At 40.7% G+C, this 26,939-nt stretch overlaps 2 protein-coding genes across 4 annotated transcripts in view; one reads left to right on the top strand and one right to left on the bottom strand.

Annotated features, from left to right (window-relative positions):
• Window positions 1-1,703: 1,703 nt before the first annotated feature.
• Window positions 1,704-13,471, bottom strand: LOC140205839 (selenoprotein Pb-like). 2 transcript variants are annotated; one of them, XM_072273616.1, is made up of 5 exons: window positions 13,367-13,471; window positions 7,603-7,824; window positions 6,555-6,767; window positions 5,110-5,242; window positions 1,704-4,912 (listed from the first exon to the last, which is right to left on the bottom strand). In XM_072273616.1, exons 2-5 carry the CDS (start codon window positions 7,803-7,805, stop codon window positions 4,880-4,882), a joined length of 582 nt encoding a protein of 193 aa, XP_072129717.1. In that variant the 5' UTR covers window positions 7,806-7,824; window positions 13,367-13,471; the 3' UTR covers window positions 1,704-4,879. The 2 variants fall into 2 exon arrangements, with proteins under 2 accessions (XP_072129717.1, XP_072129718.1); XM_072273617.1 differs by lacking the exon at window positions 13,367-13,471 and adding an exon at window positions 12,664-12,874.
• A 9,536-nt stretch (window positions 13,472-23,007) lies between these two features.
• Window positions 23,008-26,939, top strand: part of usp24 (ubiquitin specific peptidase 24) — a 255,619-nt gene continuing 251,687 nt past the window's right edge. For both annotated transcript variants that reach the window (XM_072273615.1, XM_072273614.1), the window contains exon 1: window positions 23,008-23,534. In XM_072273615.1, coding sequence (XP_072129716.1) covers window positions 23,220-23,534 — 315 coding nt within the window. In that variant the 5' untranslated portion in view covers window positions 23,008-23,219. The remainder of the gene's footprint in view (window positions 23,535-26,939) is intronic.

Genomic DNA, 26,939 nt, shown 5'->3' with positions numbered 1-26,939 from the left:
TCCGCCCGAAACCACCTGTGAACATCAAAGGTCTGCCTGAATCCAATTTGCATTTCTCTCTCTCTCTCTCTCTAACAGCACAACAGCGATTACTGCGAACTGTGCTAAACTGAACTGAACTCTGCGTCACTTGAGACTGATCATGTTACCCCTAGACTGCGATAGAGCTTGGTTGATTCCTATTACCCTAGTTCTGTGTACATGTGTGTTTTATCATTGCTAAACTGTTGCATTTATATCCTTACGATTAGAGTACTGTGTTACTTATTTCTTTAATAAAACTTTATTAGTTTCCAGTAATCCAGACTCCAACTAGCGGTCCATTTCTGCTGGTTTGGCAACCCAGTTACGGGGTACGTAACAAGGGATACAGACCATGTGCAGTTGATGGGATTAAGTAAATTGGCATCATATTCTGTCCAGGCAACGTGGCTGCAGCTACAGATTCTTCCTCATCCAGTGTCCTGGATCACCTTTTATTTTCAAGTTACTCTGCAACCTGATCTTTCAGGCTGAAAAGATGAAAACTGTAAAGGATTCCTCTACCTTACCTTGATCCAACGTTCAAGTTATAGTCATAGTTAGCCCCTAGAGTCTATGCTGAGCCATTTAAACTACCTACTCCCATTGACCTATGACGGAATCATAGCCCTCCGTACCCCTACCTTTCACGTATCTATCCAAATGTCTCTTGAACATTGAAATCGAGATCGCGTGCACACTCTCATGACCCTCTGGGTGAATAAGTTTCTCAGGTTCCCCTTAAACTTTTCACCTTTCACCCTTAACCCAAGACCCTCCGGTTGTAGTCCCACCCAAACCCAGTGGAAAAAGCCTGCTTACATTTGTTCTATCTGTAGCCTTCATAATTTTGCAAATTTTAAAGTTGGTTCAAGTTCAACAGCCTGCAATTGTTCGCAAATCCAAAACAGAAAATATTATACTTCATTTAGACTGGTAGCCGCCCATGCAGGATTTAGGCAGCTGTCTATTGACTTTATTTCATCTGTACAGTACATGACAGGAACAACTAACTACTCTTTCCTCTTACTTTCATTGTAATTCTATAAATTCTGGGTGAATGGCTACAGTATACTTTGATATAGGAATTGAATATCCCATTCTGGTTATTGCTGGAAAGGCAAGCCTGCTAGTGAGCCATTGTCCTCTCTTCATAATTCATTACATTTCCAAACCCTCAATTCAAACGTGCCATTTCAAATAATTTGATCCTGAGAACTTCTACTACACCAATTAATTACTCTGATTGCTTCTTTAGATTCCTAATGTGTATGTAACAGGAGTCTGTGCTCAGAATCCCAAGTTCCCAATAGCAAAAAAGATTGGAGTCACTTCAGTTGGTAGACACTTTGCAACATCACACCCCTGTAAGCTAGTTCAAATAGGAATTCAGTGCTACTCATCTGTGGACATTAAGACACATTTATATATTTTCCATGAACCAATTGTATCTTGTGATTTGAGGATTTAGTTATTGGAAATGTAGGCTAAAATTCCAAAGTTCTATTTCCATTATTATATTCAATGGATCCTTTGGAGGCGAATCAGATCTATTTTGAGAATAGAAGGGGAGCAAGGTGATGGGATCTGGGTGAGAGATATTGTGATAATGGCTGTAGTCTTAAAAGCAATGCATTAAAAAATGTACAACCATTGCGAAATCCAGTAAACTTTTATTCACTTATTTGTGCATATTAGAAAACTGGAAATTCAAATTATATTTAACATGATAACCAAAGTTTGTTACAATTACAAAGAACAGTTGATAATATTTTTAAGATAAACATCATAATCAAAAGGCAAAAAAATGCAGATGTTGGAAATCTGAAACTAAAATTGGTGACACCAACAAATCAGTAAATATGCTAGTATCACACATACCCGGACCACATTATGCAGATTGATAACAAAATCCCAGCTGAAGTCAAAGAATTGAAGGATTGCTAACAACAGAATCCTACTTAAACACTAAGTCACTTACATCAGTAATCTGAGTAAGGGGGAAATAATTTTAGCAAAGCACTAACATTGTAAATTTGGTATCAGACACTACTAAATTATTGATCTTGTGCAAGTCACAAGAATGCTCTGGCTTTCCTGAAATTATTTTGACTCAGGAAGAAGTTATTCAGCACACCCAAGTATATTTCCCTTTTTTAAAAAAAAGTACTTTAATCGTATTCTTTCCCCCATTGCTTTGCAAGTTATTTTTCCCGTCAAGCACATGGGAAACTCCCTTTTAAAATGCTTGATTGAGTTTGTTTCCACCGCCCATAAAGTCCCAGATCTTCAACTAAGCTGAGAGATACAGGAATGTAACAAAATATGCAAATCATCTCCTAGCTGCCAAGATTTCAGGCACAGCAGAAAAGGGCGTAAATGTAGCAGAGGAAGGAACTAAATCAAATAAAAAAGTTGACAATGAAAAATTAACAAAGTGTTTGAGATTAGTAAATTAGAAACAACCGCTTTCTAAATGCATTTGTAACTTATCCAAATAGCAAGAACACATCTATTCCACTTAACAAAAATGACTAAAAGCTAATTAAGTTTTATTTACAAACATGCCATGAAAAGCCAAGATGAATTGTTAAAATAAGTTGTGAGCTGAAGGAAGTGAACTGCCCGTGCCCCTCTTAGAACGGCAGTGATCTGGTTTGGCTGTATTGAAGATTCACAAATCCATAAAAAAGTAACAGCATAGTCTCACCAAACCTGAATTCAAAGCCTTTGGAAATGTTAATGCTCAAATTGTAGCTGGAATGAAATTAATTCAGCAACCTTTGAAGTGCAGATAAACCAAATTATTTCCATTATCAGAACACAGTGTGATAATGATAAAACCAGAGTACCTTGCCTTGAAAGGAAAATAGCCAAGCTCACAGATACAAGAGTGAGAAGCAATCATTTCTCAGACCAGCAGCAAATGGACAAGATCAAGAAAAAGATGCTACAATCATAGTGGGAAGGGGTGACAATCAAATTATCAGGCGTGTTTGTTGGAAATAAGGGGGATTCAGTCCAAATTCAACAAGCTTATAATGAAACAATGACTGATCACCCATACATATAGAAATATTCCTTCCTCTGATCACGAGTTATCTTCAAAATCATGTACAGTTACGAACTTTACATACACATAATATTCAAAGTTAGAAGGCAGATTGCAGGGGATCTGCTGTGAAGCATGATCACCTGTACAACTTGGATCAGGCTTCTCTGAGTGATCTCCAGAATAAGCTGCATTCAGTGTCAGACAGAGAAATTAATGTCAATTAAAATTGTGGTTATGGTTAAAAGTGAAATTATCACAAGGTTATTATAGAGGAAAAGTCAGTGTGTGGTACTTCATTTATATCATATAATCTTGTTCAAACCACAATGTACCGTAAAAGGGGTGTGGGACATGGAGGATTTTAGAGGGACATTTACTCTTCTGAAACACAAAGCTCACATGGAGCTAAAGTAGGCAGTCAGGAAGCTAACATAATGCTGGCTGTTATTGCAAAGCAACGCACATACAAATCTTACTAAAATTTAAAAGGTGCCAGGTACTCCCCTTATTTGAAGAAATATATATATTTGGAGTCAATTCAGGAATGTATGCAGGGATTGCGTTGGGAGGAAAAGTTGACAATCATTGAAGTTTAACAAAATGAGAGATGATCTTATTGAAACATACAACATTCTTAGCACAATATAGGGTAAATGCTGGTAGAATGTTGCCCTCACTGGTTAGTCTAGCAGAGGGCAAAAATCGCAGAATTAAGGGCTAACTACAAAATTGGTGAGCAAGAATTTTTCTCAAAGGGCTGAATCCCTATTGGATTGTTTGCCCAAGAAAGTTATGGAGGCTGAATCCTTGATTATGTTCAAAGCTGCCATGGAATGGATAGTTTTTTTCTCCTCCCACCCCCCCCCCCCCCCAAAGTTAGTAAGGCAATCGAAGTTTATGGGCGGGAAGATGGACCTGGAAACTTGAATCATCCGTTATCTTATTGAATGGCTGAGCAAACACAAGGAACCACGTGACCTACTTTCTTTAATTTCATATGGTCTTATGTTCTAAGTGATGCTAGCAGTCTGTACAAGTCAGTTAAAAACTTTTCCTTTAAGCTTTTTGTGCAGTGGTCAGTCTGTAGTTACTAGTAACTAGTTTGAACCAAAGACTTCATTAAGCACAATAAAACTAGAGGAATAACTCACACTGAATAGTACACGTAAAGCCAACATCAAAATATTGATACATACTTTATCTTGGAGCATTTCTGCCAAGGCAATGCAAATTCTCCTGCAATACCCCCCCCCACCACTCCCATAATGAATATTCATAGTTATGTCTGTGGATAACAGGAAATGGGACATCCCTGTGTTCCTCTTTCTTTACAAATTACTTTATACTGGCTTACAAGGTTAGAATCTGATTTATTCTTAGCCCCTGTTCATACCACATAGCACTGATTCATACCACATACATGGGATGCATGACAATAGGCAGTATTCAGCTGAGATCACATTGACTAGAACTCTGGTTTTCCTATATTCAGAGGGCTATCTGGTTTGAGGCACACCTTGAAAAAAGTTGTTCAAAAGACCAGCCAACCAAATTAGACTGCAGTCGTCGGAGATTCCCAAATATAAATTACATTGCTTCGAGATAGTTAATATCAAACTAGGTTTCTGAAACAAAACTTTGTACCCCGTTAGGGTCAACATTGGCATCTAAGCAGTTAAGGCCACTGAAATGAAGTTGAGTATTTTCATAATAGGCTCCTGTTAAGATTTAGTTGGTCACATATGGCACTCATGCAGGCGATTTTCAAAAGCCTCAGTTTCAAACCCGTGATGTTAGATCGAATTAATTTTGTTCTGTAGAGGGTGATGAGACCGTCTGCAAGAAAAGAATATCATCAGTTTCCTGTTGATGAGGGAAAATCATTCTACTTTAGCTGCTTTATTTGCTTTTAGCTACTTCTATGACAATTATCTAGTCAGAGATGCCATAAGCACCATTTTGGAACTACTGTGATCCATCTACCAGCCACCAATGTGTTCTCTCAGAGACCAATGATTAATGCTAACAATTACCTCCAGTGTGTTGTTATTGAATCTGCAGAACCCACAGATATCCCTGTTGTATGTGGCTCGAATTGCTGCTTCAACATAGGGGAAATATGAATGGCTACGTGGTGACGTGACATGGAAGGTCAATTTACCACATCTAGGAAAAGAAGAGAAAATTTCAAATGTAAGGAATCTCATTTCCATATTCAAACGACTATCATTTGTCAGACAAACATGAATTCTCAACAACTACTGAATTCATAAAACAATAGCCAGTACCATCATAATTTTGAGCCACATGGAGAAAGGAAAAATTGCTCCCAACCCACCTAGTCTGGTAATCTCGTCTGTCTCAAATGTCCCAGGAACACGGGGGGAGCAAAAATGTAATATAGTAGGTCCTGGTGAATTGGAACTTAGTGGGACCAGTACATTTATCTCAATTAAGCAGCTGCCCCAATTAGCCGAAGTTTCATGGAAGTAATTAAAAAAATATACTCAGTAACAAATTATGTATTTAAATGAAATACAGAACAAATTAGAACACTACCAATACTTCAAAACTGTGTCTTAGTTCCTCATACTTATTGACAGATGATGTCATCGGTGTTACGTTCCTTTGAATGTAAATGAACAGAATCAGTGGAAGCACCTAGTGCAGATAATGAACTGCCTTCAGGAAGTGCTGTTGACCATTGCATCCTCCAAATCTTTACTTTCATTGTAATATTCAAGATGATCGTTGATACCTTCAGATTTTTCATAGATTCTAACTTGTGTACTGAAATTGTTTCATTCACTCTCGGCCAATTCCGGCATCACCAAGCCTGAATGCCTGAAATCGCAGTGAGCAAAACAGTTCTGAATTGTATTACTGTTTATTTCTTGCCAATTGTCAGTGACAAAATTCGCTGCGTTTTCAACACAAGTACATGCAATTGATGCTATTTAAAAACTGTTCACTCGAAGCATTCAGTAGTGTCCTACTGGCCACACAAGTGCACATGACTGACACTAGTTAGAAACTTTTCAGCAACAGTCTCCTGCCCCAATTGAGAGGCACAGTGTCCCAAATAAACAAAGTGAATCCTGGCTATCTTCTCAATTAGCTTTTGTTCTTTAAGAGTTATGCCTAATAAGTGACTGCCCCAATTAGCCAATGGTCCAATTAACTGGAATCCACTGTGAGGATGAGTACTGATGCCTGATTCATGCAGATCAACAAGGTTCAGATTATAATGGCAAACAAACTCCGCATAGCTACCAGGCAAAGTATCAAAGTGCCAGAGCCCAATAACTAACGCAAAAAGTTCCTCCCATTTACCATCTTAAAATAAATATATGACACCATCTTAACAATTACTATATGGAAATACTTAAAGTGGAAAAATAATCTGCTTATTAACAACATATTCATTATCGTAACAAACAATGAGCTCTAAGTAAAATTAATATCCTGAAACACCAACCTATCATAGACAAAGACATCATCCTTGACACCCCCCAAGATACGCCAAACATCAGGTTGAAATAGTTGTTGCTGGTAAACAGGGATATCTTTGGGAGCGCTGGATCTGAGTTTCCAAAACAGGATCCTGGATTCAGATGCTTTATCGTTCACAATCATGTAATGTATGCCCGTTAGGCCCTGATGGACAAGCTTGTCACGCAATTTGCCTAATCTATCAAAGTGAAAAAAAGTACAAGCTGTCAATAACATGACTTTACAAATGTAGCATTAAGATGAAAATACATGCAAGACGTTTCTGATTGGGCTTTTCTTTTTAAATTGTACACAATCTGAGATCTCATGGTGCCACAGAATGATTGAAATGATTGATGTATCATTTATTGAGTCCATCAACTTCCAAATCATTTTGTTTTTATGGGAAAGTTAAGTGATGCTATGTTTTTATTACTTACTTTTCAAATCTGAAATATTAGAAGGCAAAAGAGAACAGGATTGCTCTTGGGACATAAACCATTTAAAAAGGGACATAACTTAACCAGTTGCCAAACATAACCAAAGTACAAATTTGGCAATAGGTCCAAATTTCATTTTAATATACAATTTTTCAATGCACTATAAACAAATAATAAGGACAAAAATATCCATCATCAGAAGTCTTAACTGAGAATGCTAACTAGAGGGAAAATATTGAAAACGATACACCCTGCCCAAATAGTTAACATTATAAAAGTGATCAATTCATTTGAAATCTGTACTCAAGACTCAGTCCATGTATAGAGTTACTGATACCACGACTGCTAGGGTTGTCTCTGACAAAACAAGGGCCATCGTCTACCCCCCTCATCTTCAGAATGGATGAGAGTGAAGTGAAAAACAAGAGCACTTCATTCCTCGACACTCTTGAGCTCTGCCTAACTGCTAATGGGAATGAGGGAGAATGGGACTGCAGCAAGTCTCCATACTATGATGTTGAATTGCAATGTTTGTGTAGTACTATGGACAACATTATTCTGTGGGGTAATGTATAGATAAATTGCCACACTTACACGGCAGCCTGCTTTAGACAGAACCATCAGCTTGCTTTGAGAAGGGCCACCACGGTAATTTGTCCAGACTGTTCCTCCATTGGTATTTGACGGCCAATCTGCCAGTGAGGAGCCACCCGACAGATTCTGATGTCATTCTGCGCTGCCGCCAGGGAGATTATTAACCCAAAAAGAATGGCAATTGAAGTTCTCTCCAGCCCCATCAGTATCCTTCATAGGTTCCTAAAATTTGAATTGGGGAAATAATAACTTTTTCTAAAATTGGAAGTTAAAATGCAGTAGCAAATGTAGAAGGCTCCAATTATCATGTTTCATTCTGTAAAAAAAATTATATTAAAGCCACAATATAAATGACCTGCTGAGGACTGAGTTTACATTGTTAAGAGTTCTTCTCTTACATGCAAAAAAAATACATGACAGTCGTTTGTGTGCTGAGCCAGAATTTTTTGTTGTTTAATCAAAAAAATGTAGTGTCTGAGAGTCCCACAGTTAAACTGCACCAACACTGATTTTGTTGATAATCCTGCTCTAAGTTCGAAATTAAATCATTATCAATGTATACTACCTTGAAATTCATAATATTACAGGTGTTTACATGAAAAAAATAGCAAAACTATACATAAATGAAGTCTGACAGACAACCAATGTGCAAAAGACTAACTGCAAGTTGTAAAAAGTCCTTGAAAGTGAGGAGGTACAGAATCCTGAAGACACATACTCAGCGATCCAGGGACAGCTTCTTCCCCTCTGCCATCCGATTCCTAAATGGACATTGAACCTTTGGACACTACCTCACTTGTTTAATATACAGTATTTCTGTTTTTGCATGATTTTTAAAATCTGTTCAATATACGTATAATCTAATTGATTTACTTGAATTTATTATGTTTTTCTTCCATATTATGTATTGCATTTAACTGCTGCTGCCAAGTTAACAAATTTCTCAAGACATGCCGGTGATAATAAACCTGATCCTGATTTCTTGTGGCAGCACTCCATATGAATGTACTTAATGATTGAGAGGACTCTGCCTGTGATGGACTGGGCTGTATCCAGCACTTTCTGTAGCTTTTTCTATTGCTGGCCATTGGTGTTTCCATTCCAGCTATGATACAACTTATACTGGTAGACAGATAAACGACATGGAGCTGTGTAGCCTCAGCTGTAGCAAGGACTAGGCCTCAAGCCTCAGCTTGCCCATTGCCGCAGACCAGGTGAGAGCTACAGTGTTGTGTCCTTGCTTGGCTCGGGCCTGGCCTCTCCAAACAGTGCTGCCCTCCTGTGTTTGAGCAGTGGAATGACAGGCTGGATTGCGTGTGTCTGCACACTGCCAGGAGACTGCACTGTCGATTGCTCGACATCGTCCAAGATCCTGAATGACAACATGCATGAATTTTTCCCTCCCCTCGAGTGAATATGCTTCTTTGCTCGCTATTTGAATTATGTTATTCGCTACTTTAAATGTCACTTGCTATTTTGAATCCTTTGCACCAGAGGAATGCTGTCTCTTTCATCTGTATCCTTGTATAGTTTGAATGATAATTAAATTGATTTGATTTGAAAATTGCTCCAAGTAACCTAGGTATGGTATTTTAAACTGTTGCCTTGGTATGTATTCTGCAAAGCTTCTAAAACCTAGCACACATGAAGTAAATTAAGGGATTTACAATAGAGGTGTTTTTTTTTAATCTGTGAATTATCACAGAATAGCCTGGAACTTCATGAATACAAAACCCCTGCTTTATGTTATGAAAGGCATTTAAGAAGAACTAAATTTGGAACACTATGAATTAGTTATGGCTGTTCTCATTTGTAATGAATAAAGGTTATCATTATCTCTAGGCAGTGTGTGTAAAAAAAACAAAGAAAGCAACTGTTGGATGCAAAACCTATGAATCACCATGATGTGCTGACACTACCCAAACAAGGCAAACAGCCAGTATGACCCCATGGTCATTAAATGTTAATTGAGAAAACAAAGGGTAACTTGCAGGTTGAGTCTGTATAAGGATGGCAAACACAGTGTTCACATTCATTTTAAAAGGACTAGAATATGAAAAGCAAGGATATAATGCCGAGGATTTACAAAACATTGGTCAAGCTGCACTTGGAGTACTGTACTGTGAGCAATTTTGGGCCCCTTATGTAAGAAAGGATGTGTTAGCTTTGGAGAGGATCCAGAAGAGGTTCAGGAAAATGATCCCTGGAATGAAAGGGTTAACAGATGAGGAGTATTTAAAGGCTCTGGACCTGCTATTTCAGTTTGGAATGAGGGAGGATTCTAAACTGAACTCTAAACTAGACCAATGAAAGGCCTAGATAGCATGGACATGGAGAGGGTGTTTCCTATAGTGGCAGAATCTAGGACCTGAAGACAGTCTCAGAATAGAAGAAATGAGAAGGAATTTCTTTAGCCAGAAGTTGATGAATCTGTGTAATTCATTGACAAGTTGTCAGTTATATTTAAAGTGGAGGTTGACAGATCCTTGATTGGTAAGGGTGTCAAAGGTTATGAGGAGAAGGCAGGAGAATGGGGTTGAGGGGGATAATAAATCAGCTATGATTTAATGGTGGCACAGTCTCAGTGACCAAATAGCTTAATTCTGTTCTTACGTCTTATGGTCTAAAATTACAAACTCTAGAAGTTGGATTGAAAATTGGCTCAAAAAAATAGGCTCAGCTTGTTGGACTGGAAGGTTCTGTCCTGTATCTTTAAATTAATAAATAAAACTATTTTGTGCATGAAAGCCTTCTAACACCGTAAGTCCAATCAAAAACAAAGTCATGAAATACCAACATGGAGCAGCAGAGTACCTGGCATGGATCTCGAGATAGCAGATTTGCTTATGTGGAAAAAAACTGAGGAGGCCATGCCTGTATTCTGTAGAGTTTAGGTGAGGAGAGGTGTCTCATTAGCAGGGCAGCAGTATGATTGCACTGTTTATTCCAGGGACCAGCTGATTGCGCTTATGCCGGCCGGTTTAACGAACAGAGCGGCGGACACCCCTCCTGAAATCTGGAGGAAAACACACAGAGGATGCAGAAAGGGATCACAAAGACGAGGAAAGAGGACCGGGTCGAGACAACAGAGACTTATGGAGAAGAGGAGTTTGGTGGGTAATAAAACGGACAAGTTGACAGCGCTAGCCAGGAGTCAGAGAACATTTCGGGAGTGCAGTGTTACGTGTTTTACTGAAACGTGGCTGCACGAGGACATACCCGACCAAAACTTTTCCATAGAGGGCTTCCAGACCGTTCGGGCTGACCGCAAGTGCACTGAGAGCGGTAAGCGTAAAGAAGTTGGGGGCTTGCTGTTCTAATTAACAACAAATGGTGCAATCCTGGTCGTATTACAATTGAGGAACGTGTTTGTAGACCGGATATTGAACTTTTTGCTGTTGGACTCTGGCCATATTCCACCAAGATACTACACTGGGTGTCATGGGAGGTTGTTCCTGCCTGTGGCCATCGAACTTTGCAGCTCCTCCTGTGGAGGGTCAGACATTTTGAGCCAATAGGCTGGTCCTGGACTTATTTCCATCTGGCATAGTTTGCATATTGTTGTTTGATTGTTTGTGGTTTTTGTATTGTTATATTTATGCTCTATTCTTGGTTGGTGCAGCTGTAATGAAACTCAATTTCCTTCGGGATCAATAAAGCATATCTACCCATGTCATGGAAACTTTAAAAAAATGCACAATAATCAACAGACTGGATGTTCCCCAAGCTGAGTAGTCTAGAATCAAGTATCGGAGTCTCAGAGCAAGTGATGTGTCATTTCAGACCTGATAGAGGTGTACAAGACGAGGAGATGCTTGTGTGGATAGTCAGAGGCTTTTTTTCCCCCCAGGGCTGCAATGGCTAACATGAGGGGGCATAGTTTTAAGGAGCTTGGAAACAGGTACTAGAGGGCTGTCAGGGGTGTGTTTTTATCAGAGTGGTGGGTGCATGGAATGCACTGCCAGCAAAGGCAGTAGAGGCAGATACAATAGGGTCTTTTAGGAGACTCTTAGATAGGTACATGGAGCTTACATGGGCTATGAGGTAGGGTAATCCTAGGCAGCGTCTCCAGTAGGTTACATGGTCGGCACAACATTGTGGGCTGAAGGGCCTGTAATGTGCTGTAGATTCTCTATGTTTTTATGAGGAAATATTAATTTACCAATGGTGGTGAATATTCACCACAGAGCTGCAGAGGCTAAGTCACTAGAGTTCATCCAAAACAGAGTGCGATAGACTTTGGAACATTAAAGTCTACTGGATATAGGGATAGTGCCGGAAAAACATGACATCGAGGTAAAAGACCAGTCATGATCTTCGTCAATAACAATAGTCAGTCATAGGCGCACCCCATGCATTTTTAACAGCCAAAATATCAAGACTAGTAACGAAAAAAAAATCCCAGCACCAACATGTTTTTTTAGTTAAAGCAACATTTCAGGAGTGATGAGGGTTCTAAATGCTTCGGCAAACATTTGCTGAGTGTTTGAGTTAGGAAGTGAATGGGTTGCTGTCAGACCTGATAAAGAAGTGCACTTACATGAATTCCTCCGCTGTGAATTTCTTGGGATATTAAGACAAAATAGTTTTGTTTTTGCTTTGATGCTAAGTAATAGGTATTGCACAGATCAGCTACTCACAAAAATATCAAGCAATTCTTTGAAATCATATGTTTGGAAATGTATTTTTAAACCTACGTAGCCAATTGTCCACGGAAAGCACTAAAACCAGTGTTCTGCTAATGACTAAAGTCTTACTACCCTTTAGATCTGCCCTTCGACAAACACGGACGGAAAGCCTACTGCCTAGAAACAAAGCATGAAAACTCCAGTAAATCCGAACGGACAAAGACGAGGCTGACCGATTTGATCAATGGGGAGGGCGAACACAGTTTTTTTTAAAATAAAAGAAAGCGATTGCTCACAAATGAAAATCGAGACAAAAGAAAAATACAGGATGCTGGAAATCCGGAGCAACACACAAAATTCTGGAGGAACTCCGTGGGTCAGTCAGCGTCTGCAACAGACTAATGAAAGGTCTCCACTCGAAACACCGACTGACCATTTCCCTCCGTAGAAACTTCATCGTTCTCCGTGTTCCTCGGGCATTTTGTGCGCTGCTTCATCGCCGTTCCCAAACGCACGAGTAGAAGTGGGAGCAGATGCAAGACGGCAAAATTGAAACGCTGTTCCTGTTGAGTAAAGATACTTCACAGAAACGCTTTGCAAAATTTCCTTGTACTTTTGTAAAGAAGTTCAGAGACTTCGAACGGATTCTTTGAAACATTCCAACATACGCATTCTGAACAGGTTTAGCATTACATTGCTTCATAGTTATGCGGTTTCGAGGTGACCACTTCTCCCAAAAAAAAGTCACAGCAGCTTTCTTTCGTAATCAACAATTGCTAATAGCATTGGTCAATCAAAGCCTTTCACCCTATCGTTGAGATTCGCTCCACTCGATCACGCAGGGCGCTCGACAAATCCTTCAGCAATCGTTCCCCGTCAAGGACAGGATCAAATCCCTCTGGACGCTAAGGGATTCCAAAAATGTTTTTGATTTAACGCAATATACACGATGCCAATACTTAGCATTAATAAGTAACACCGCTAAATACATGTTTCTGCTTTTAATGGATTAACGTGTCCAGAGTTGGACTTTCTCGGTTACCAGGTATTCCTTCGAGCTGTCGATACCACATTCTGCGGATAGAAATTCTAATCCGATTCGTTATCAATAATTTCCCAACTAAATTCAAACGTACCTTCTCCACATCCAATGCAACACGAAGGCCACCTAACAACGCCTTAACCGTGAAAGGCGGCCGTACTAAAATAAACCGATTGCAAATGATGCTTTACAAAATAGCTTGAGCCCCGCCCACAAGATCCGATTGGTTACGCTCCTGGAACATTTGATCTGTACGTCAACCTAGCAATTCAAAAATTTCTGCATTGTTAAAATTTAAAGCATTTTTTAAAAACTTAAGCGCTAGGACCTTATTTATATATGAGAAAAAAACTCTTACAAACTTTATTTTGTCAATATAGTTTAGGTTCTCCGATGTTGGTAAGATAAAATGTCGTTTTTAAAAATGTGTACAGTATAATGTCGGCTTTTTTAAAAGTGTAAAATGATACACAACTTTTAGGAAGTCATAGAAATATAGAAAACCTAGAGCACAATACAGGCCTTTCAGCCCACAAAGCTTTGCCGAACACGTCCTTACCTGAGAAATTACCTAGGGTTACCCATAGCTCTCTATTTTTCTGAGCTCCATATACCTGTCCAGGAGTCTCTTAAAGGACCCTATCGTGCCCGTCTTCATCACCTTCGCCGGCAGCCTATTCCACGCACTCACTACTCTCTGCGTAAAAAACTTACCCCTGATATCTCCTCTGCACCTACTAAGTCACCCACTGAAAATATATTAAACAACCAAAATGATCTGAGGCGGAATCAAAACTTAATTTAAGAAGTTCTGAACATGCATCTCAGTGTAATGAAGAGAGGAATACGTGACTTTCCAGGAACACGAATAGAAAGACTCCACAAAGTGTTAATGCGTTGACCTGGAAGGAGATGGCGAGGATCGTGACCCAAATTGCACAGGGCTGAAGAACGTAAAAAAAAGACAACCAAATCTCGGCTTAATTGCGACGTCGAGCTGTTTTGTTGTTTATCGAATGTTGCGAATGCAAGGAGTTCGTGTGGAGGATAGTCACGGTTCAGGTTCAAGTCAAATGGTTGTAAAATGCATCACCCTTGGGGAGAGATCTGTTCCCAAGGGCAAGTATGTAACCTTTGTGGAGATGTAAAGTACTGTATTTGTCCTGCACTGATCGTGACTGGTGAGGTGGACTATAAGACCACGTGAACCCACTCCTTTTTCTGGGCGGGAGAAGGAGAGAAAGGATGTGTGCGAAATGGAACAGGTGGCATTAGGCGACCAGCCACTATGGTTGTGGGCAAATTGAGTTAGGGGAAAAGGCGGAAACCAGCGGATATCATCAGAACATATATGACATAACGAGAAAAACTGGCTTTACACAGGAAACCGGATGGAAGAATTTGTGTTTAAGACAGCTGCGGTCATCAATGCGCTTGTATGGAAATTAAACACGAACATGCGCCGATAGAGAAACAGAAGTCACTCAAAGGGGGGCGATGGAGTCAGATGTGAACCTGAGATGAAGATCGTACAACAGGCAAAAAACAACAGACAGCAAAGAAGCAATCCTACTCACTATATATCTTTTTAAATGTCTCATTTCCTTATTATCCAACAACCAGGAGAATTCATTCACCTACTGAATGTCCTCTAAAAACAGACCAAAAAGGAGGGGGCGGAGAAGAAAAATTTCTGGGGGGAGGCATGAGGGATGTATGACCTGTACTAACATGACAGGTTGCAGCTGAACCCGAGGGAGACCAATATTCTCGCTGGAAGTTTTGGTAGAGCTGTTGGGGGGGGGGGGGGAACCGAACTGAAGGGACTCCGATAGGAGGATGGTAAAAAGAGCAAAGATAGCGTGCAGTCAGACTGTCAGGAAGGACAGGCAGATGGAAGGACAAAATTGCAGCCAGCAGGGTGAATATCAGTGCCTGAGGAATGCAGAATCAAAAAGGGCAGCAAATACAGTACTCAAGGTGTTATATCTAAATGAATAGGGTATAAGAAATAAGGTGGATGATCTTGCTGCATTTTACAGATTCTCAGGAATGATGTTGTGGCCATCACTGAATTGTGGCTGAAGGATGGTTGTAGTTGGGAGCTGAATGTCCAAGGTTATACGTTGTATCAGAGCGACCACAGATTACAAGGGGAAATAAAAAAGGCATGTCAACAGAGCAATGTTATGGTAGTATGGGAGATTTTAACATGCAGGTTGATGGGGAAAATCAGGTTGGTAATGGATCTCAAGAAAGTGAGTTCGTTGTACGGCTAAGAGATAACTTTTTAGAGCAGTTTGGCATCGAGCCTACTGGGGGATCAGCTACACTGGATTGGGTGTTATATAATGAACCAGAGACAATTAGGGAGCTTAAGGTAAAAGAAACCTTAGGAGCCAGTCATCACAACATAATTCTGTTCAACTTAAGATTTGATAGGGAGAAATTAAGGTCTGACGTAGCAGTATTTCAGTGGAGTAAAGGAAATTACAGAGAGAGAAGTTGGCCAAAGTAAATTGGAAGGAGCTGCTGGCAGGAATGACAGCAGCAGAGAAGCAACGGTGTGAGTTTCTGGGAAAATGAGGAAGCTGCAGGATAGACGTATGCCAAAAATAAAGAAATATTCAAGTGGAAAAATAGTACAGCCACGGCTGACAAGGAAAGTCAAAGTTAATTTAAAAGCAAAAGAGAGGGCATACAACAAAGCAAAAATTAGTGGGAAGATGGAGGATTGGGAAATTTTTAAAAACCTACAGAGAGAAATTAAAAGAACCATTAGAAGGGGAAAGATGAAGTATGAAAGCAAGTTAGCAAACAATATCAATGTGGACATAAAAGCTTTTTCAAGAATGTGGAAAAAAAAATGTGAGTGGATATAGGACCACTAGAAAATTAGGTAGGAGAAATAACAACAGGGGGACAAGAAGATGGCAGATGAGCTAAGCGAATATTTTGCATCAATCTTCACTGTGGAAGACACTAGCAGTGTGCCAGGTGTTGAAGGCGGTGAAGGAAGAGAAGTGACTGCAGTTACCACTACAAGGGAGAAGGTGTTGAAAAAGCTGAAAGACCTAAAAGTACATAAATCACCGAGACCAGATGAACTGCACCCTAGGGTTCTGAAAGAGGTAGTGGTAGAGATTGTGGAGGCATTCATAATAATCTTTTAAAAATCATTGGACTCTGACATGGTGCCAGAGGACTGGAAAATTGGAAATGTCACTCCACTCTTTAAGAAAGAAGGAGGGTAGCAGGAAGGAAATTATAGACCAGTTAGACTGGCCTCAGTGTTTGAGAAGATGTTGGAGTCAATTGTGAAGGATAAGGTGATGGAGTACTTGATGTCACAGGACAAGGTAGGACAAAGTCAGAATGGTTTCCTTAAGGGAAAATCTTGCCTGACAAACCTGTTGGAATTCTTTGAGGAGATTACAAGTAGGATAGATAAAGGGGTTGCCGTGGATGTTGTATATTTGGACTTCCAGAAGGCCTTTGACAAGGTGTCATGCATGAGGCTGCTTACCAAGTTAAGAGCCCATCGTATTACTGTACAGGAAAGTTACTGGCATGGTTAGAGCTTTGGCTGATTGGTAGGAGGAATAAAAGGATCCTTTTCTGGTTGGCTGCCCGTGACTAGTGGTGTTCTGTAGGGTTCAGTGTTGGGACCGCTTCTTTTTAAGCAACACACATCAAAGTTGCAGGTGAACGCAGCAGGCCAGGCAGCATCTGTAGGAAGAGGTGCAGTCGACGTTTCAGGCCGAGACCCTTCGTCAGGACTAACTGAAGGAAGAGTGAGTAAGGGATTTGAAAGTTGGAGGGGGAGGGGGAGATCCAAAATGATAGGAGAAGACAGGAGGGGGAGGGATAAAGCAAAGAGCTGGACAGGTGATAGGCAAAAGGGGATACGAGAGGATCATGGGACAGGAGGTCCGGGAAGAAAGACGGGGGGGGGGGGACCCAGAGGATGGGCAAGAGGTATATTCAGAGGGACAGAGGGAGAAAAAGGAGAGTGAGAGAAAGAATGTGTGCATAAAAATAAGTAACAGATGGGGTATGAGGGGGAGGTGGGGCCTTAGCGGAAGTTAGAGAAGTCGATTACGAGGGGGAGGTGGGGCCTTAGCGGAAGTTAACACCTTATATTCCGTCTGGGTAGCCTCCAACCTGATGGCATGAACATCAACTTCTCTAACTTCCGCTAAGGCCCCACCTCCCCCTCGTACCCCATCTGTTACTTATTTTTATGCACACATTCTTTCTCTCACTCTCCTTCTTCTCCCTCTGTCCCTCTGAATACACCTCTTGCCCATCCTCTGGGTCCCTCCCCCTTGCCTTTCTTCCCGGACCTCCTGTCCCATGATCCTCTCGTATCCCCTTTTGCCTATCACCTGTCCAGCTCTTGGCTCTATCCCTCCTCCTCCTGTCTTCTCCTATAATTTTGGATCTCCCCCTCCCCCTCCAACTTTCAAATCCCTTACTCACTCTTCCTTCAGTTAGTCCTGACGAAGGGTCTCGGCCTGAAACGTCGACTGCACCTCTTCCTACAGATGCTGCCTGGCCTGCTATGTTCACCAGCAACTTTGATGTGTGTTGCTTGAATTTCCAGCATCTGCAGAATTCCTGTTGTTTCCGCTTCTTTTTATGCTGTTTATCAATGATTTAGATGATGGAATAGATGGCTTTGTTGCCAAGTTTGTAGATGATATGAAGATTGGTAAAGGGCAGGTAGTGTTGAGGAAAGAAGTAAACTGCATAAGGACTTAGACAGATTAACAGAATGGGCAAGAAAGTGGCAAGTGAAATACAATGTTGGAAAAATGCATGGTTATGCACTTTGGTAGAAGAAATAAACATGCAGGTTATTTGCTAAATGGTGAGAAAACCCAAAAATCTGAGATGCAAAATGTCTTGGGAGTCCTTGTGCAGAACACCCTAAAGGTTAATTTGCAGGATGAGTAGATGGTGAGGAAGGCAAATGAAATGTTAGCATTCATTTCAAGAGGACTCGAATATAAGAACAGGGATGTGGTGCTGAGGCTTTATAAGGCAATGGTGAGGACTCACCTTGAGTACTGTGAACAGGTTTGGACTCCTCATCTAAGAAAAGATGTGCTGGCATTGGAGAGGGTTCAGAGAAGATTCACAGTTATGATTCTGGGAATGAAAGGGTTATCACTTGAGGAATGTTTGATGGCTCTGCGTCTGTACTTATTGAATTTAGAAGGATGGGGATCTCATTGAAACCTTTCAAATGTTGAAAGGCATAGAGTAGATGTGGAAAGGACGTTTCCCATGGTGGGAGAGTCTAGGACAAGAGGGGGTAGCCTCAGGATAGAGGGGTGTCCATTTAAAACATATGCTGAGAATTTTCTTTAGCCAGAGGGTGGTGAATTTGTGGATTTTTTTTTTACCACAGGCAGTTGTGGAGGCCAGGTTGTTGTGTGTATTAAGGCAGAGCTTGATAGGTTGTTGATTGGACATGGCATCAAAGATTACAGGGAGAGGGCCGGGCAGTGGGGCTGAGGAGGGGAAAAAAGGATCAGCTATGACTTAACGGCAGAGCAGACTTGATGGACCAAATGGCTTAATTCAGCTCCCATGTCTTATGGAGAAAAAGAGTGATTTTCTTTCTATATATGAAGACCAAAGGACTGAATGAATGATGGTATAATTGATCATTTTAATTATATTTATAATAATGTTATAAAAATTATTAGTAATGTTACCTCATATGTCATCAATATACATATTAAGCTACATTACTAATTATTTAAATACATATATAAAATTTCCAGTTTGTAAATAATAATGGTCTGTAAGAGATTTTTGTCTAGAAGGGGATGCAGGACACATAATTGCTAAGAATACCTTTAAGAAACAGAATTGGTGCCATTTTGATTATTGTTGAACCCGACAGAATTGTTAATGACAGTTAAATAATATTTTTCTGATAGCTGTAGCTTTTCGATTTACCTTAGTAAATGACACAGTAGAAGAGCCTAGAGTTTCTGTAGTCAAGCATTTGCAGTGTAACCCTCTTGGTGGTAAAAAAACTATTTCTAAACTAATTATAAAATATTAACCATCGTAATCTTTGGATGGAATGATACAGAAGCCACAAAGTATTATTTACTTGTCAGTTTTTTTTCCCTGCGGCAGTACTCTAAATAAAGATTCTGATAAAATGAAGTATTTCCTGAATGGTATTTGAACAATTCCTGTTCAGATACCATTCAGCAGATTAACAGCATTCATTGGCACATATTAACCGCAATTCATTGGCACATATTAACCGCGATTCATTTTGTGTGCAAACAGATAAAATTTCTTAGCTAATCAGCTACTTTTTTTAATACAAGGGAACTTCTATTAGACCTTTCAACTTTGACTGCAATGTAAGCACATTACTGAGAAGCCCTCAGCAAGAAATCTGAGGAATACCAGCCTGAATTACAGATTTGCAGATTGGGTGTTTATGGTTGTTATACAACTGAGCAGAAGAACAGGAGTAAAACAAAATCCAAACGGTGACCCAGCAAACCTCATTCCTCCACTGTTCGAACAATGATTACTTAGAAAATCAATACCCATCTATTGTAAAGATCATTTGTTTAAATTTATATTTTTTGGTGATTGAATTGTCACAGAACAGCTCGTTTTCTATTTTGCTTAACTGGTGTAAAGGTTAGTAATTCACCTTCTTTAGTAAAGAGCTTACTAGTGTTGTAACTAAGCAACATTGCTTACAATAATAATGAATCAATATATATAAAATATTTAAAGCACTTAAAGTATTTCTTATGAATTTAAATTTTATTTATTGCGATACAGTGTGGAACAGGCTCTTCTGGTCCTTTGAACTGTGCCTCGCAGCGATCCCCTGACTTAATCAACACACACAAAATGCCAGAAGAACCGGCAGCCAGGCAGCATCTATGGATAAAGTAAACAGTCGACATTTTGGGCCGAGTCCCTTCATCATCTTAGCCTAATCACAGGACAATTACAGTAACTAATTAACCATCCAACCAGTACATCCTTAAACTGTGGGAGGGAAGCAGAGCACCTGGCAGAAGCCTACATGGTCATGGGAAGAAGGTACAAGCTCCTTGCAGGCAGTGGTGGGAATTGAACTTGGGTCACTGGTACAGAAGACTGAATAATTTTTCTCTTTCTTGTTGGTCATTAAATGCATTTCCTAGGATGAGAGACTGCAAAGGAGTTATAAGAAGCACAAATCTGTAAAGCTTAAAGGGAAAGATACTCCTGACATTCAAGAATGAAACACCTTAAATGTTAAGGACTCCTTTCTTCTTGAATTCGTACATCATCCATCATTAGATATTCTATTTCCAATGAGTGAGCCAACTCCACTTCCTCTCAGATTCCTACCATCAAAGAAGTCAGCTGTCAGTCAGTTTGCTTCACTGCAGACAACAAGAGCTTATGGACCAAACAACATCTTGTCATTGTATGCAGACTTGTGTTCCAGCCACACTAGTCGTTACTGGAAAATGTAAAAAAAAAATGCCCTGGATACTCTACTCTCAAAAAGGACAAAACAAAGCTGGCTAATTATTTACCATCTAGTTAGATAGATTATTGTCAAGAGCAATGGAAGGTGTCACAGACAGTGCTGTCATGAAAAGGTTGAAAGCACATTGGATCCAATGATCTGAGGCAGAGGACAGCGATGGAAGGTTGCTTTTTTGATTGGGCCTGAAACCAATGCTGCTCTACAGGGATTGGTGATGAGATCTTTGTTGTTCGCCCATAAGACATAGGAGCAGAATTTGGCCATTTGGCCCATAGAGTCTATTCCACCATTCAATCATGGCTGATTTATTATCCCTCTCAACCCCACTTTCTGCCTTCTCCACACAAACTTTGATGCTCTTACTAACCAAGAACCCATCAACCTCTGTTTTAAATATATTCAATGACTTAGCCTCCACAGCCCTCAGTGGCAATGAATTCCACAAATTTACACTCCTCTGGTTAAAATAATTTCTATTCTAAAGCAACATCCTTGTATTCTGAGGTTGTGCTCTCTGGTCCTAGGCTCCCTCAATATTGAAAACATCCTCTCCATGTCCACTCTATCTAGGCAAGGGGTTCCCAACCTTTTTTATGCTATGGAGCTTTACCATAAACCAAGGGATTTGTGGGCCCCAGTTTGGGAACCCCTGACCTAGACCTTTCAATATTCGATAGATTGCAGTGAGACCCCCCTCATTCTTTTAAATTCCGGTATGTACAGGCCAAGAGCCATCAAATGCTCCTCATATGTTAACCCTTTTATTCCCTGGAAGGAAGCAGTCCAAACACCAACCCCTATGGAACACCACTAGTCACTGGCAACCAAGAAAAGGTCCCCTTTATTACCACTCTTTGCCTCCTACCAGTCAGCCAATCTGTTAGTATCTTTCATGCAGTACATGGGCTCTTACAATGTTTAGCAGCCTCATGTGCATCACCTTGTCCAAGGACTTATGAGAATCTAAGTAAACAACATCCACTGACTATCCTGCCTGTTATTTCCTCAAGGAAATCCAACAGGTTTGCCAGGCAAAATGTCCCTTAAGGATGTCATATTGACTTTTGGCTATTTTATCATATGCCTCCAAGTACCACAAAACTTCATCCTTAATAATGTCAACTGCTGAAGTCAGGCTAACTGGCCAATAATATTCTGGTTTTTTACCTCCCTCCCTTCTTACAGAGTGGAGTGACAGTTGTAGTTTTCCTGTCCTCCAGAACCATTCCAGAATCTGATAATTCTTGAAAGGTCAGTTTCATTGCCATCACTTTATGTACTTCTTTCAGAAACCTGAGGTGTAGTGCATCTGGTCCAGGTGACTTATCTACCTTCAGACCCTTCAGCTTGTAAGCACCTTCTCCTCAGTAATAATGACTGCATTCACTTCTGCCCTCTGATACTCTTTTAAACCCTCCTTTCTAGTCAACATCTTGGTGAATCTCTTCATTATTATGGTTGTTAGGGATGGACTTTAACTTTGGCTTTGTGAACAACTGTCACATCCTGTAAAATGAAAATTAAAGTTATATCAGAGTGATCTAGCGGCTTAATTTTACGACATCTTCAAATATGGGAATCTAAAGTAGAACTTTGGAATGGTGGCTATTTTATTTATTTTTATTATCACATTTACATTCCATGATTTTCTGTTAGTTCTTCAACATTATCTGGTAAATAACCAAGGCATATAAAGCAGTTACTCTAGTAACACTAACAGCATTCAAAATATCTCCCTTCAAAAGGCAACTATAAATATAAAAGCTGAATAGACTCAACTATAGTAGAATGGCCTCCTCTTAAGGTAACAATTCTACAAGCTAACGAAATTGAAGTAAATGTATAAAACGTTACCCAACTCTGTTCCATAACTACTGCGCATCACATCTGTCCAGGAAGATTTCCAGCATTTAGAACCACTCAACTACACGCCAGATACCGTAATTCTGAAATGAAAAGAGAAAATACCGTAACAATGATCAGATCTGCCGACATTTGTGCTTTGAAACACCGAATTAACTTTAAGATGGAAAAACCTTTCATCATTCCTTTACAAAGATGGCGCAGTAATGGTCCTGTAGAAAGATGGCGCTCAGAGCAGCTCCTTTACAAAGATGGTGACGCCAGGCCAGGCGATAGGCCGTATGTCATTTCCGATTAACTGGGAGCGGCTTCGCCTAGTGAAGTAGGAACCGGAAGCTGCTTTTGTCAACATGGCGCCGTGTATTTTGGGTTCTGTATAACTGTTTTAGTTATTCAGAAATAACAACACGTTTAAGCCATTCTCCGTTCGCGCCACATTTAGGTGGGAATCGGACGCCTGGTGAGTCGTCACCCTGAGGCAGAGAACCTGTATTGGTGCAGACTCTATGGAAGAATAGGACTGAAGTGACAGACTGTGTCCGCCGGGATGGACGTGGAGGAAGAGCACATGACGACGCTTCTGTGCATGGGCTTCTCGGAGCCAGCCGCTATCCGCAAGGCGCTCCGTATGGCCAAGAATGATATTAACGAGGCGGTGGCCCTCCTCACTAACGAGAGCCCTGGCCTGGGCTACGAGCCTATGGAGAGCGGCGACCGCCAGGTGGGCGGCAGTGGCGGAGGAGGGGGCGGTGGTGGAGGGACCGGTTCCCGAGGTGGTGGTGGAGGAAACGGAGGTGGAGGAGACTACAGTCGGAGTGGGTTTGATCCGCCACCCGCTTACGATGAGGTGGTAGAGGTGGAGGTAAGATCTGTGTTTATCCCCATTAATGAGACTGCAGCACTTGAACTCGATGGCTTTAAGGCGCCATGGAAACATGTGGTTTCATGTTAGTTCTCATTTTCTCGTTCACCCGTTCGTTCCTGATGAAATGATCGAAACTGTCGGTGGACGACTGAGAGTAAATACTTGTCAGTTTCATTGAAATACTAGTTTCAGACCGCCACACTATCTCATAGGATGATTTTCTCTGCGCTGTGGTGATATGTTGGTTAATTAGCGTAAGTGTGTGTAGTTTAAAAGCCCGCATTTATAGTCAGAAAATGTACTTATAATGCTTCTAATTATTAAAACCTGTAATCAATGTGTTAACTTTTGTATTTTACGTTCACCAATTCTGCTTTCGGTAGGAAACGTACTTTATTAGACCATAAGATATGGGAGCAGAATTAGGCCATTTGGCCCATCGAGTCTACTCTGCCCTACATCATGGCTGGCCCTATATCGTGGCTGGTGCAATTTTCCTCTCAGCGTTGATCTTCTGCCTTCTCCCCATATCCCTTCATGCCAGTCAAGGATCTATCCACCCTTGCCTTGCGTACTGTATACATAAAGACTTGGCCTCCACAGTTGCCCGTGGCAAAAAATTCCACAGATTCACCACTCTCTAGCTAAAGACATTTCTCCTCATTTCAATTCTAAAAGGACGTCCCTCTATTCTGAGGCTGTTTCCTCTGGCCTTAGACTGTCCCACCATAGGAAACATCCTCTCCACATCCACTCTATGGAGGTGATATTCCAGTCTATTATTCTCGTCTTGGATATTCTTGACAGTAATACAACAACACAGTACAGATACAGGCACTTTGGCCCAACGAGTCTATGCCAGCCTTGATGACCACCTAGCTAGTCCCTTTTTCCTGTGTTTGTCACATATCCCTCTAAGCTCTGCCCTGCCATGTACCTATCCGAGTGCTTCTTAAATAATACTTCGGTAATTGCCTCAACTGCTTGTTCTGGCACTTATTTCATATACCCACCATGCTCTTTGTGAGAAGGTTAACACTCATCACTTTAAAATCTTTCCCTTCTCACCTTAAATTTTTTGTCCCTAATTTTGTACTTCCTCATCCCAGGGAAAAGACTTACCATTCACCTCATAATTTTAAACATTTCTATAACTTTGTCACTCACTCTCATATGTTCCAAGGAATAAAGACCTGGTATGGCAACCTTTCCCTATAAATCACACCCTCTAGTTCTGGCAACATTGTATATCTTTTCTGCTCTCTTTCCAGTTTAACATCTTTTCCTGTAGCGGGGTGACTAGAACTGTACACATCCTGAAGGGTCTCAGCCTGAAATGTCGGCGGTACTCTTTTCCCACAGATGCTGCCTGGCCTGCTGAGTTTCTCCAGCATTTTCTGTGTGTTGCTTGGATCTCCAGCATCTGTAGATTTTCTCGTTTGTTACAGTACTCTAAGTGGGGCTTCATTAACTACTTAAATGATGCAACATTATGTCCCATCTCCTATGTTCAATGCCTAGACTGATGAAAGCCAGTATGCTAAGTGTCTTTTTCGCCACCCTATCTGTGATCCTGATTTCAATGAACTGCGCACATCTATTCCTAAGTCCTGCTGTTCCATTACACTTCCTAGTGCCCTACCATTCATAGTATGTCATATACTGGTTTGACTTTCCAACATGCATCACCTTACACTTATCTATACTAAAATTCATTTGCCACTCCTTGGCCCCTTTCCTTGACTTGGCTCAATTTCCTAACTGATCAAGATACTCTGTAATCTGGAATAACTTTTTAAAGTTATCAATAACGCTTCCTAATCTTGTGTCATCTGCAAATTTGCTGATCAAGCTTTGTGTATTTGCATACAAATAACTTGTGTAGATAAGGAATAACAAGGGTCCCAGCACTGACCCCTGCGGTATATCACTCATCACTGGCCTCCATTCTGAGAAGCAAACTTCCACCAGCACCCTCTGGCTCCTTTCTCAGAGCCAGTTTGAATTCACCTAACTAGTTGTCCCTGAATTCCATGAGACCTAACCTTACAGATCAGCCTACCATGTAGGGTCTTGGCAAAGGCCTTGCTGAAGTCCAAATAGACCCCATCATCTACTGCCCTGCCCTCAGCTGCAAGTTTGGTTACTTCTTCAAAAATACTGAAAGGTTCATCGAGCATGAATTTTCACACAATACCATGCTGACATGATGTAGTTTATAAAGAAGGCAAGACAGTGGCTATACTTTATTAGGAGTTTGAAGAGATTTGGCTTGTCAACAAATACACTCAAAAACTTCTATAGTTGTACTGTGGAGAGCATTCTGACAGGCTGCATCACTGTCTGGTATCGAGGGGCTACTGCACAGGACTGAAAGAAGCTGCAGAAGGTTGTAAATCTAGTCAGCTCCATCTTGGGTACTAGCCTGCAAAGTACCCAGGACGTCTTTAGGGAGCGGTGTCTCAAAGGCAGCATCCATTATTAAGGACCTCTAGTAGCCAGGGCATGCCCTTTTCTCATTGTTACTATCAGGTAGGAGGTATAGAAGCCTGAAGGCACACACTCAGCGGTTCAGGAACAGCTTCTTCTCCTCTGCCATCGGATTCTTAAGTGGACATTGAAGCTTTGGACACTACCTCACTTTTTAAAAAAATATATAGTATCTCTGTTTTTGCATGTTTTTAAAAATCTATTCAATATACATAATTGATTTACTTATTATGTTTTATTATTTTTTTCTCTCTGCTAGATTATATATTGCATTGAACTGCTGCTAAGTTAACAAATTTCACATCACATGCTGGTGATAATAAAAGTGATTCTGATTCTGTCTATCCAAATGCTGGTAGATCTTGTCTCTCAGAATTCCTTCCGGTAACCTCCCTACCATGGATGTCAGGCTGACTAGCTTCCATTTCCCTGGCTTGTCCTTGTTACCCTTCTTAAACAACAGAGCCCAGTAGCTACTTTCCAGTCTTTGGGAACTTCAGTGGCTAATGATTGACGCAAATACCCCCAGTTTCCTCTCTTGTTTCCCATCAACTTCCACACTCATTGAAACCCTGGGGATTTTTGTAGCCTTAATGTGTTGTAAGGCTGCGAATATCTCCTGACAGGTAATACGGATGTCTTGAGCAACCATGATTTCTTCCTTCGTAAACATCAGGGAGAAATATCTACTAAAAGTCCTACGATTCAAGATCTAAACATCTCTGTTGATCTCTGTGGAGACCTACTCTTTGTGAATAGAGGCATCAAATGCAGGGGATTGGGGAGACCTTGTTACACTCAGTTTCTTTTGTTGAATGCTTGCAGATTTTTATTTTCTTGTATGTGACGTTGGCTTATGCTGGTGTGTAACTGCATTGGTGTCACCAGGCTAGCAATGTCTCATGAAATGTT

Source organism: Mobula birostris, chromosome 12, assembly GCF_030028105.1.
Source record: "Mobula birostris isolate sMobBir1 chromosome 12, sMobBir1.hap1, whole genome shotgun sequence".
NCBI lineage: Eukaryota > Metazoa > Chordata > Chondrichthyes > Myliobatiformes > Myliobatidae > Mobula > Mobula birostris.
The sequence above is the reverse complement of the archived record's forward strand: the minus strand, read 5'-3'. Positions and strand labels throughout refer to the sequence as shown.